This window comes from Antennarius striatus, chromosome 8 (assembly GCF_040054535.1).
Source record: "Antennarius striatus isolate MH-2024 chromosome 8, ASM4005453v1, whole genome shotgun sequence".
Lineage (NCBI taxonomy): Eukaryota > Metazoa > Chordata > Actinopteri > Lophiiformes > Antennariidae > Antennarius > Antennarius striatus.
The window spans coordinates 6,868,229-6,880,459 of record NC_090783.1 but is presented as its reverse complement, the minus strand read 5'-3'; the positions used below and the strand labels follow the sequence as shown (position 1 = coordinate 6,880,459).

At 42.2% G+C, this 12,231-nt stretch overlaps 1 protein-coding gene across 3 annotated transcripts in view; it reads right to left on the bottom strand.

Annotated features, from left to right (window-relative positions):
* Positions 1 to 12,008, bottom strand: part of fbxo41 (F-box protein 41) — a 35,091-nt gene extending 23,083 nt beyond the window's left edge. For all 3 annotated transcript variants that reach the window (XR_011036976.1, XR_011036977.1, XM_068322505.1), the window contains exons 1-3: positions 11,757 to 12,008; positions 5,960 to 6,762; positions 4,333 to 4,562 (exon numbers count right to left, since the gene is read on the bottom strand). Coding sequence is in view for 1 of the 3 variants with exons in the window: in XM_068322505.1 (XP_068178606.1) it covers positions 4,333 to 4,562; positions 5,960 to 6,508 (779 nt within the window). In the remaining 2 variants the exon portion in view is untranslated. The remainder of the gene's footprint in view (positions 1 to 4,332; positions 4,563 to 5,959; positions 6,763 to 11,756) is intronic.
* Positions 12,009 to 12,231: the final 223 nt, after the last annotated feature.

Here is a 12,231-nt window from a genome sequence, read left to right as displayed (position 1 = left end):
ATCTGACTGAGAGCTAAGATCCATATGTCATAATATAGGTTGTTAATTTGTTGAACTAGTCATCGTTGTCATGTTTACATGTGTCGATTCATTTGCTTTACATAGATCATTAACATTAAGGCCATATAGCAAAGAGCATGAGTTGAGTCGACACTGGATTCACACCAGATCCTTTCCTCCAGGGTTCAGAAGGATCACACTTTGAGTTGCACTTCATTTTAACATTTATATTAACACCCAGACCCTTGATTACAGCTGTCCTCAGTCCACATACCCTCTAATTTCTAAGATGCATTGCAGATCATGTTCTTCCTTCAATTTCCATTATTAGAGAGGCTTTAGAAGTCCTGCCATACAAACACTGCACGCTCCTCTCTCTCAGACATGGCTGTTAATGAGACCATCTCCCTCTCTGCTATTTAGATTAAAAACTGCTTCCCAGTGTAAAAACAAATTCACTTTATGGGGGAGATCCAAGACTCCTCCATTAAATGTGGTGTGTTGAGAAGCTTCAGCTCTCTTACGATGCTCAGGGCACTCTTATATTTATATAGCAATAAATCTAAAGACTCCGGTTGAGAATAACCGTTTCAATATTATAAGAAAACCAGATGGGAGTTATAGTTTCTAGGAATAGATCAAGAACACCTGCACAATATAACATGAATGAGTGCAACGCTGCAAAATTAGTGGCTCAGCAGTTGGTACAGTAAATGGGTAATCATGCCACAATGTAATGATGAGGCATCTCCCGACCATCAGCAACCATTTCATCGATCCCGTCTGGGGTCTAGGTGGAAAGAGTTATTCAGAAATTGCTTTCCATAGAGTTTAAAAAACCAAACCATGGAGGTAAAAAAAAGGGTCCGTCATGATTATTGACACGAATAAAAAACCCAATTATACTTTATTTGAGCATCCTTTTAGCAAAGTCCATATTTATTTCCTCAGGCAAATTCTGCATAAGTGTAAACGAGAAAGTCCTTGAAGAAGCCATACCTCCCCCAACTCATTTGTCATAAATCCTGAACAATCAGCAAAACAATTTCAAGGCTCTGTTGAAACAATGTCCCGTTGGAGTTGTGACGTATATCAACAGTTTCTGTCAGCATTTAGACCTCAGAGAGAAGAAATGTGCGAACACTCGCTTTTGTTTCACCGTCAGGAGATCAACAATTGTCGTATCTCGACATGCATCATGACGCACTATGTTGATGATAACATGATTCACCATCCAAATCTATTTTTCATTTACGTAAAACATCAACTCTGATTCAGGACCCATATTTGTAAAAATAGACAAAATTCGCAGCAGCTATACAATCCTGCATGTCATCTTCTTTAGCATGACTGACAGGAAAGAGAAGGAAAGTATTTATTGTTATTTCGATGGACACGAAACTTATCTCAAAATTGTTCTGTGAATGAATTTGATGCAGGTCTTAAATTTTTTTTACGTCTCCTGGGCTCCAGGTTTCAATGACAACGGCCGGAGGAGCTGTTCATTCATTCAGCTCATCAGAAGGGATTTTAATCAAGTTTTTATGCATTTTATTCTTCATAAGACTCTAAAAAAATTACCTGTACCAGAATGCTTTTTTTTAATAACCATATAGTACTTTTTGTAGTACAGAATGAATTTTTATAATTATATAATCGTCATGTTTTTTGCAGTTAGCCACAGATGCTAGTTTCCTCTTGCTCTTACAGTGAGATGACTTTTTTTTTTTTTTAGCATTTGACATCACATATGACGCGCATCTCTTGAAGGAGTCTCCAACACGCTCTGGACTCACTGGAGAGTCAGCGGAGTCAAAGGTTTCAGAGAGGAGTCTCAGCTGAGTGTGAACGCTGGTTAGCAGCCATCATGGGTATGTTGAGAACTGAATCATCCACCCCGCTGAAACTTCACTAATGCTCTTTTTCCACCTCAGGCCGACTCTGTTTTTAGAGAATGAACAAGCTCACTGTTAAACTGCCAGAAAAAGTGCATGTGTGCATGTGTGTGTGTGTGTGTGTGTGTGTGTGTGTGTGTGTGTGTGTGTGTGTGTGTGTGTGTGTGTGTGTGTGTGTGTGTGTGTGTGTGTGTGTGTCTGTATGTCTGTGTGTGACTGGGCTGCAGGCATCACTCCGGAGCTGACTCAGAACCCGAGCAGGGACTTTAAGATTTTGGAAAATGCAGCCGCCACTATCGTAACCTTTTCAACACAAGAGAGGGACTGAGAAGGAGAACGGCACACTTGTCTTCTGCTCCCTTGTCCCCAGTGGAACCTTTTTACCACAAGATCAGTCAAGCTAACTTCTTAAACAAACATATCCATCTGTCGATGTCATGGAACCAGAAATAGAGAATTATTTTATAATTCAGACCCAGACACAAAGAGATTGGTGACCAGGTTCATATGTGTACACGTTCACTGTCACGTAGAACAGCACTGATAATATCGGATGTCAGGAGCAATTTTGATTACCGATGATTGTTTATTGTAATTTATGACAAAAGTTTTGCCTGAAAAAAAATCTCTTACAATAAAGACAAGGAATAAAATTGACAGGGAAAGGGTGAAAGTCTTACTGTACGACTACCCAACAATTTTTCAACTACATCCACTGATGAAGACCACAAGCTACGGGTAAACGTTTTGCAAAAATCTTTTGACTGGACCTTGAGATAACAATTTTCTTCATTAAACCTTGTCATCTGGATTCTGGGAAATTATTTTTACTGGTCCGAAACATTTTAAAGACTGAACTGTTGATTGAAATTAAGAAGAATAATGGCTGATGAAATGATGCAGCAGTACGTGACACTCGTAATAATATCTGTCAGCAGTTAAAATAAATTAGGCTTGAGACATCCGTCTGTGCCTTCGCCAGTAATCCACTGCATATTCAAACAGAAACAAAACATAGATGCATACACAACAATGTGTGTTTGTGTTTTTGCAGTGAGCTTAGAGGCCTCCATCACTGCTGACATTCAGATAAAGAAACTAAAGACACTAATTAAAATAAAAATCTGGCTGCCCTGTCATATAAAGACTCGGTTCAAACACCAGACAACTTTTAAGAAGAGCCTTGACTTTTTATCACCTGTTGATCACTTCAGAAGGATGCCATAAAAGAACAGCATCATGATCTCAAGCATCGGAATAACAAGTGTCTCCTCACAACCTCATTACGTATGCTAAGAACAAAATCTGATGCTTCATCTGACATGAAATAACACGTACAGCGCATTTTCCTGGACCTGTCATTTCCCATTAGCTTGTTAGCTCGCCCACTGTTTCCTTGTGTGAACACTGTCACTTTGTTAAAGTATTTTCATGTCAATTCAGCGCCATGAATCTTTAAAAACCCAGTCAAGGAGAGGGGGAAAAAGGACAAAACATCTTGACTTATTTTATTCTGGCAAAAGCACAGACTAAAAATAGAATCAATTCTCACAGAGACCAATAAATCACCGACGGATTCATTTCAATAACAGCTTTAAAAATCAGAACAAGCTCGGTCATTGTTTGTGCCATTATGTGGAAGAGCTCCAATGGTGTTTATCAGATATGAACCTATAGCAATAATCTGCACTACCACGCCATGATTCATACCCAAGTGCTACTTGAATTTACAGTAGCCATTGGTTTTAGCCAGTACATGAATCAACATGGCAGCTTTATGGAGAGACAAGCCCGGAAGACAGGCAGGAAGCTGACCCAGCTGCTCCTGCCCGAGCCTCCGCTCCGTCTGAGGAGCTGAGCGGTCCTGGAGGCCAACAGGACATGGAGACAGCAGTGGAACAGATGCTGACCACATCTGGTGGGCAGGAATGACTGAGAATTACAGCATTGACAGAGAGGCAGAGGAGGATGAGTGTTTATATGCATGACACCGTGTTTTGTAAAGGAAAAGATGATGATCATGACGATGATTATTGAGGTTGAATCTGTTTGCAATGTTGCACATTTTTTACTTCTCTATACAGTATGTGATGAACAAATCTAGTGACCAACAAGCTGACAGAAAAGCACCAAGTGTGTCAGTTTTCACTTTCAATGCTTTGAACACAGGATGAAACCCAGACGTTTGAATTTTGCGGAACAAATAATCCAAAACCCAACATTATATTTTCTGCTGCATGAAATAAAGCATGAGAATAATCACAAATCCAAAAGCTGAGGAGGTTTAATATCTTCGCATGATAGCTGAAATAAATTGTGAGTAATTATGCGTCGATGACACGATCAATTACTCAACCGAGCCGTAATGAAAACATATTTCTTGATTTCCTGACCAACAGGCCCATTATGCAGCATACAGATAGAGAGTATCACTCACTGTTGTTTGTGATTCAGCTCATCCTCCTTGCTCACCAGGTCCTGTTTGAGGTTGGCCAGCATCTCCACAGAGACGTCCACCTGCCGAGAGAGCTCGGAGGCCTTGTCCTCCAGGTCCTGTTTCTCCTGGCTCAGTCGCTCGCTCTCCTGCTTGGCTCGCTCCAGCTCAGAGCTCTTCCTCTCCAGCTCCGCCTGAAGACGACCAACGCGAGCTGCTATTTTCTGCTCCACCTATGAATCAGTGCAATTCAATTCAATTTAATTTAATTTAATTTAATTTAATTTAAAAAACTTTATTAGTCTCCAAGGGCAATGGAAAGCATATAATGCAAGATAAGTGTAAAACATACAGTGCAAACGTAAACAGTGTAAACATAAACAATAAACAACAATTAATGTAAATATAAATACAATGTTTATTTTAAATAATAATTCCAAACTTAGTTAGTACAAAACCAAGTGAGTTACTGTAGTTCAAAACCTAGTTAGTACAAAACCAAGTTGGTTTGGCACCTGATTTTTTCCAAAACCTAATGGGTTAGTTTATTAGTAAGTTCAGAAACTAGTTAGTTTAAAACCTAGTTAGTCAGTTATGACAAAACCTAGTTAAATTATAAACCTAGTTAGTTAGTTCACAAACTAGTTACTTCAAAAACCTAGTGGGTTCAAAACCTATAAGGCACAAGAAGGCTCTTCACTGTCGCCATGCCGATGGGACCAAACACCTTATGTTACCAAGGTCATTAATGAAGAAATTAACATTTAATAACTTAGATTAATTTTGCTCACTTTTCATCAGCAATGTATTTCCTGTTTGATAATGCAGCTGTGGTGTTCTCCCGCCAAACATGCAACACTAATTTAAATTTAAAAGTTTCCAGATAAAATGCAACAGCAATTTAAAATGCCAGATTCAGAGCCTGCTTGCAAAAAAAGCTTCTAATTTTCTCTCTGCTGTTCAAAGTGGCGATACTAAAAGCAGCATGAGAACATCAGAAATAAACCTGCTGGTAGTTGTAAAGACAATTGTAGACAATCGTTTAACTGCTTGTGCATGGAAATCAAAAACACTATGGAGCTAGAAGCCAACTACATAGTCCTGCCTCCTTTCTGTCAGACTGCTATTAGCTCCGCCCCTTTCCTGACGTCCATTATTGGACGATTTTTGAAAATAGATCATCAGAGGGGCTGCAGGCAATTCCCACAGAATTCACCAAAGCGCACCACTGATTATATTTATTTTAGACCAGTGTTAGAAAAAGCTCATTTGCTCCTTTACAACTGGTTACATCCGTGAGCCAGATTTTAGTCATCAGTCTCAGAATTCAAGATTTAATTGTGCTTGACTGATTTTTATGAGCAGTCAGTGAACACAATTTGCAAGAGAAAAAGTTGGAATCTATTTATCCAATTCATCCAAACAGACCCTTGTTAAATTCACACACCCAATAAACAGCAGGAAGATTGAGAAAGGTATAAACGCACGGCTAATCTTTGTATTTCCCTTTACAACGACACATAAGCATAATAGAAGTAATCTGGCCAGTAACTTTATGGCTGGTTTGCAGGTTTATCCTCCACACAATAGCCGTGTTCATGTTGTTGTACTTGTGCATCATCATCTTTACCTCCTCAGAAAGCTTCTCCAGCCTTTCGTCCAGCTCCAGTCGTTCAAACGCTCGTGCCTTCAGCCTGGCCAGGCCTTCCTCATAGGCCGCCTCCACTGCACTGGCCGCTACATTGGCGGCCACTGCTACGGCTGTGCTGGGGTTTCCATGGGGACCTGGGTCTGCAGATGTCATGGCTTTCTTCACAAAAATCTCCCCCAGAGGAAACTCCACATTGGGAATATACCTTGCAGCAGTGCTGGAATTAGCCGGGGTCAAACTCAGGTTGTCAGCACAGGGAAGCTCACGACAAGGGAAGCGGCGTTCTTTTAAAGCTGAAGGCTGGAGGGGCTCAAAGGGGTCGTTGTTGTTGGCGGGGGTGATGAGAGCTCCCTCGGCCACTAGGGGCAGCAGAGCGGCAGCATCGCATACGCTGTTGGATTTTGACAGGACGTAGAGGGTCTCGTACGTGTGGTTGTACTCCAGGTGGGCACGTAAGGACGATAGGCTTCGGAAGCGCTTGTGCTCCCCGCAGCGAGGACAGCGGTATGGCAGGTCCAGTGAGGCCATGCCGTGCAGTAACTGCAGGAGGAGAGGGGGGGCGCTCACGCGGCACAACACCGGTGCCAGTATGAGGGCGCAGAGGTCACACACTTCAGAGATTCTCTCATGGTGAAAGCAGAACAACTACGGCAAGCCAGTAGGAGTTTGGGAGATCCAATGTGCAAATAAGGAGCCCAGTTCTGTCACAAGTCCACTCATAGTGGCAACGCTTACCCGATTTCTTTTTCACTTCATCCTTCACAGTTCCCACGCCTCAGGTCCTAGAAACAGAAGACAGTTTAAAAATATATTCATTTTGTACTGCATCTTGCAACAAGGTCAAGAAAGCAAGGTTACTTTCACAGACAAAGCATTTTCCATAAATCGATCCTAAGTTGATTTCCTGAAGTTTGCATTCAGAGACATACTGTATTTGTAAAAGTCGACAGGTCACTTTCAATTACTGCTCTGGCTGTCCAGATGCAACATATTTTAAAGCCTGCTCCATTTATTCTTTCTAGAAAAGGATTATTAATCTTTTGGTTTATCGGTGAAGAAGCAGGAACCTGAATTTTGGTTTTGGTTGAAAAGCTCCAGCACTTTCACCCTGGAATATTCTATGGAAGATTAGGAGAAGACAGGAGAGAGAAAATGGTTTCCATTAGTGAGAGTGCTTGTTAGGACCGACATCCATCCCCAAGCCTGAAGCCTACAAGGTCAGCTGGATAATACTTGGCGTCTTTTACAAGGAAATCTAGTAATTCACTCTTGGAACTCCAGTATCTGTTATCTTAGTTGTGTCATCTACATCCAGCTTTTGCCCCTGCAGTCTACTGTGAATCTTGAACACTGACTTTATTTTCAAATATATCTATATAAAGAAATAAAATAAAATGAATCAACTACTTAAGCATCAGACCATTCAACTAAGACAAAGTAAGCATCTCAAATACCTTCTCAGATTTACAGCGAACCTGACTTATAGGATTTGCTGGTAAAATATAAATTGAAAACCAACTGTAATAGTTTCAATCCTCATATACTTGACCAGTTCTGATAGAGGCAGAACATTGCATCACCATGTTTGTCTGCTTATCAAGCACTTGCAAAATAAAATTCATCATCTACGCCTGCTTTAATTCCCCCGCAGGAGGGTTTCTAATTAGTCCGTGTTTTTTTTTATCGAGCACTGACTGTACGGAAAAGCGTTTCGCTAGATCTTAGGCTCAGTCAAAAATTAGATCACCAAACCTGTTGTTACTGCTCTGCACTGCAAAATGGAAATCTGCTACATACAGTCTGATAATAAATGTGTGTGTATAAATCATTGTGCCTTTTATACATATTTTATTTTGAAGGGTTGTCAAATATGTCAAATTTGAAGCGTAACTTACAAACATCTTTAACCTTAAACATAAAGGAAACACGGTAAGTGGTTGTCCTTTTGATATTCGTACTTTTCTTCAAATCTCTTGGCGTCAGTGAGTCGGTGTCTCTGCATTAGTTCCTTACAGCCGTGTCAATGATGCTTGAAGCAGAACAAACTCTTTCTCAGGGGTGGCAGTGGCTCAGTGGTAGAGGGCGCGGTATAGCGGGTCGTCCAATGTTCCAAGATCGGCAGTTCGATTCCCGCTCCCACCCAAAAACACCCGGAGCACTGCCGAGGCGCCCTTGAGCAAGGCGCTATCCCCCTCACAAGCTGCTCATTTGGGACACACCAAGGAGCTACCAACCGCTCTACCTCCCAGTGCACGCCTACAGGCCCCCTTGTGTGTGGTCGTGTGCATTTCAGGGGCCTGTGCACACTTTATATATATATATATATATATATATATATACTGTATATACATGCGTGAGATTGACTAACATACTGGAATGTGCATTCTTAATTTCCCTTCGGGGATCATAATCAATATATAAAATTAAAAAAAAAAAGATCATGAGAGAAGCATGTGGGCACAATCACTGGCAATCTAATGGCAAATTACTGATGCAGGCCGTCTTCACAGATTGCTTGTACACTGGAAATCCCCTGAAGTCTCTGAGACTGTTATTAGAAGTCTGGTAAGGCTGCAAGAATGAGTGCGCTGGCAGGACGTGCCCACTTATTAAAGAAGGAGGATCTCACAGAGGCAGTCACTACACTGAACACAGAGGGCCATCCCATCTGCCTAAAATTACTAAGTGATGTATTTAACCTGGCAGCAAGAGGAAGGAAGTCAGGCTGTTTCCACATGTCACATCCTGCCAAGTGGAGCTCAACTGAGACGCCAGAGGACAGCCTTTAAGGTGTGTTGTTTTGTGGCTGGTGAAAGGAGGATATGTATGAAACACGTAAACCACAATTGGCCTTTATTTCCTCATTTGTATCAGCGCCAGAGAGCGTCAGGAGATTTTCTCATACTTGCACAGAGGCACAGAAAGCACATTTCATGCAAATACATGCTAATAATACATTGGTTTCCTCTACAGTATTTGAGACTAAACATTTTTGGAGTTTCTTGTTATTCTGTAAGCATAAATAAAAACTACAGGTGAGAAACTCATTGCAAATATTGTAACTGCAGAGCAGGTATTGGTGGATTTATTATGGAAGACAGAAAAGGATTCTTGTGGGTTTTTCATATGTTGTGTGTAGATGCTATTCTAGAACAGGAAGGTGCTGTAAGGGGGACTGTCAAACCACATCAAAGTTTTCAAAGAATTGAAACTCAATTCCTTGATGCGTGAAAAGAAGGCAAATCTCCTCTTTTTCCCATAGAAATCAGTAACAACCAAAAATCACCATCATAACCAAACCAGTTGTCCCATCTGCACATGACAGTTGTCTCTACCTTCTAGCTAGTAAGATGTATGGTTAACACACAATAGGAACACAAGGCGCCCTTTACCTAAAGGTAGTTGAATTGGAAACAGTAAAGACTCAGTGCTTCTTTCTCACCCAACAGCTGCCTCACTCATTGACCAGCTACCTGCTGCTACCTAAATATAATTTAGTGCTTAAAGATTGAAATTTAATAAATAATAACTACCAACATTTGAACTTACTCACGACCTCTCGGAACTAGTTGTGTTTGTAGGTTGAGGACTACCTGTATATGCCGATGACAAACAGTTTTGCATTTCTTACTTCTGATCTCAATCTGTTTAACAGACAAGCAATTGTATGGAAGTCATTAATTCCTGGGTTTCAGTTCATGCCTCAGTCGTTGCCTCACTCACGGCTGAGTGTCCATCAGGTGACTCACAATGCCCAGTCGTATTCTGACATGAACACAGTTCAAATCTTACTACTCATCTGTTGACATATCCATGCCGATCATGTTTGTTGCTGTAGTTCCCTCCAGAGCCAGAACATCATCCTCGTGAGTTCTGTTTTGTTATCGTATTTATGTTGTCAAGGAAGGATGATAAAATTATCAGACTGTGCTGTGCTTCAAGTTTAAAAACAAGTCAAACAAAAATGGATCAGCTGATTTTACCAGAGGCATGAAGGCACAGCGTGCTCAGTAAAGTCCTTGCATTATTTGTGTCAGATATAACTTTACACCATGTGCTTAAAAACATCAGGCTACACTTAGTCTATCTATGTACGAGCACCAACAGATCAAACTGGGCTGATTCACCCACATGCAGATCACATGCAGAGCTGGAACTGAGGCGGAGGCAAACTGCTGCACCACGGTGGCTATATCGACCGCTGAATTAGGATCGTACATAAATCCTACGTCTGGATCATGCTGTTTGCTTGAGCTATAACAGACTGGAGAAAGGAACAGTCTGCCGGACCTGTACTGTCACAGGTGTGGTTAGGACCCACAAAATCCTACAACAGGTGGTCGGAAGATCAGGCAAGGAACAGATAAAGAGGCAAAATCCAAGAAACAAGCAAAATCACAATGAAGCCCAAGACACCTGAAGAGTAGGATTAGTTAATGACAATCTAGCAGCAAACTGAGGTCTGAGCAGAGCTTAAGGATGGAGTCTGATTGGAGATGGGAGGCAGATGTCTGCAACAACACAGGTGAAAGGAATGAGTGGATTGAGTGGGAGTGACTTCAGAATACAGAGGACAGGAGGGAAAACCGGGACCATGACTATACATTTGATTTCCTCTGGAACGTAACGTCAGCAGGAAAGGGAGTCAAGGTGTGTCAAAGACGTCACCAGTCTTCTATAAAGTTCCCAACCCTTCAATTTAATTGTAACAGCTGATGCCAACAAAAAAACAAACAAGCATCCAATTAAATAAAGAGAAGAACACTGCAATCATGGTGACTACACCCACCCTCTACAAAGACCCTGTTCTCTAGATGGTTAGTAAAATGGCAACTCACAAAATTTAAAGACTCAACTCCCAAAAAAAGTAAAATCATACAAATAAAGTGTCCTGCTTTTCCTCTTGAATGTATTCCTCCTATTAGTTCAGCATGACCGATGCAACTCTCTTGCAGCCTTATAGGCAAAACCTTCACTGTGGTCACGTGACAATTTCTCAAACTCCAGCAGCCCTGAATGGTGGAAAGTTCAGGACGTCCCGTGGGAATATTAATATTAGTGTGTGGATATTATAGTCACGACCCCCCCCCCCCCCCGGACTCTTTCATCCTGAATTAAAGGCAGTTCACAGAAATATCCTGACTGCAAAAAGGTTTCAAAAATAAATTCATGCATTGATGCTTCAAGTGAACACTGACTCGTTTTACATCCATGTGGCTTCAGACGTTCGACTTGGCCGGTCCAGACGCAGCTACCACCGCCTCACATCTGGACCCCGAGCAGGCCGGTCCAAGCGTCCTGCCGGTCTTGACGTGCTGATTCCCGCTTCCTATTGACGGATGTGACGGTAAACACGGGCACGATCAGCGCATCAGCACATCATCGATCCTCACATCTGCACTACTCGTGGATCAGCCGCACTCAGCAGATCGAGTGGGTGTGGACTAGCGGCACCACCGAATGTCATCACAGAGCGATAAATACCACCGTAACCACTAAATAGCGCGATCGGAGGTCGGGTAAATTCACACCCATGCCGATGACAGCAGCTGCTCCCCAGACAGTCAAGATTTAAGGCTGCCCGTTTTTCTTTCTGCTGTTTTTTTTTTTTTTTTTTTTTTTTTTTTTGAGGCTCATCGCAGGACCGGACTCCCGACATTGCACAAATGTGTTGCACATGAGCAGCGGCGTTAATGAATCCCAAACGCTACGCAATCACCAAATGCAATGAGAAGAGCGGGGTTTGAAAAATGACCGAAACGTGACACTTACTCACCTAGAAATCTTCCCCCCATTTTTTCCGCTCTAAACAGCGAGGAGCCGCTCCAGCCTCCGCTGACGTCACGCAGCCCATCTCTGCAGCAGGGCCTGCAGAGGACACGCAGGGAGGAGAGGGTGAGGAGGGAGGAGGGTCGAGGCGAGGGTGGGGTGAGGGAGTGGGGAGGTGTGGGAGCTAGGAAGGGACAATTAAAAAAAAAAAAAAAAAAAAAAAAAAAGAGAGAGTGATTGTGCAAAAGAAAGAATGAGCGAAAAGAAAACACCTCGCATCTTCAGGTGGACGAGAGGACGGTGTGTGTGTGTGTGTGTGTGTGTGTGTGTGTGTGTGTGTGTGTGTGTGTGTGTGTGTGTGTGTGTGTGTGTGTGTGTGTGTGTCAGGGAGCAGTGGGTGTGGAAAGAGATGATGACCAGAAGGCACTGAAGGGTAGACAGACATGTTCCACTGATTCAGCATCACCGCTAAGGAGAAAGTT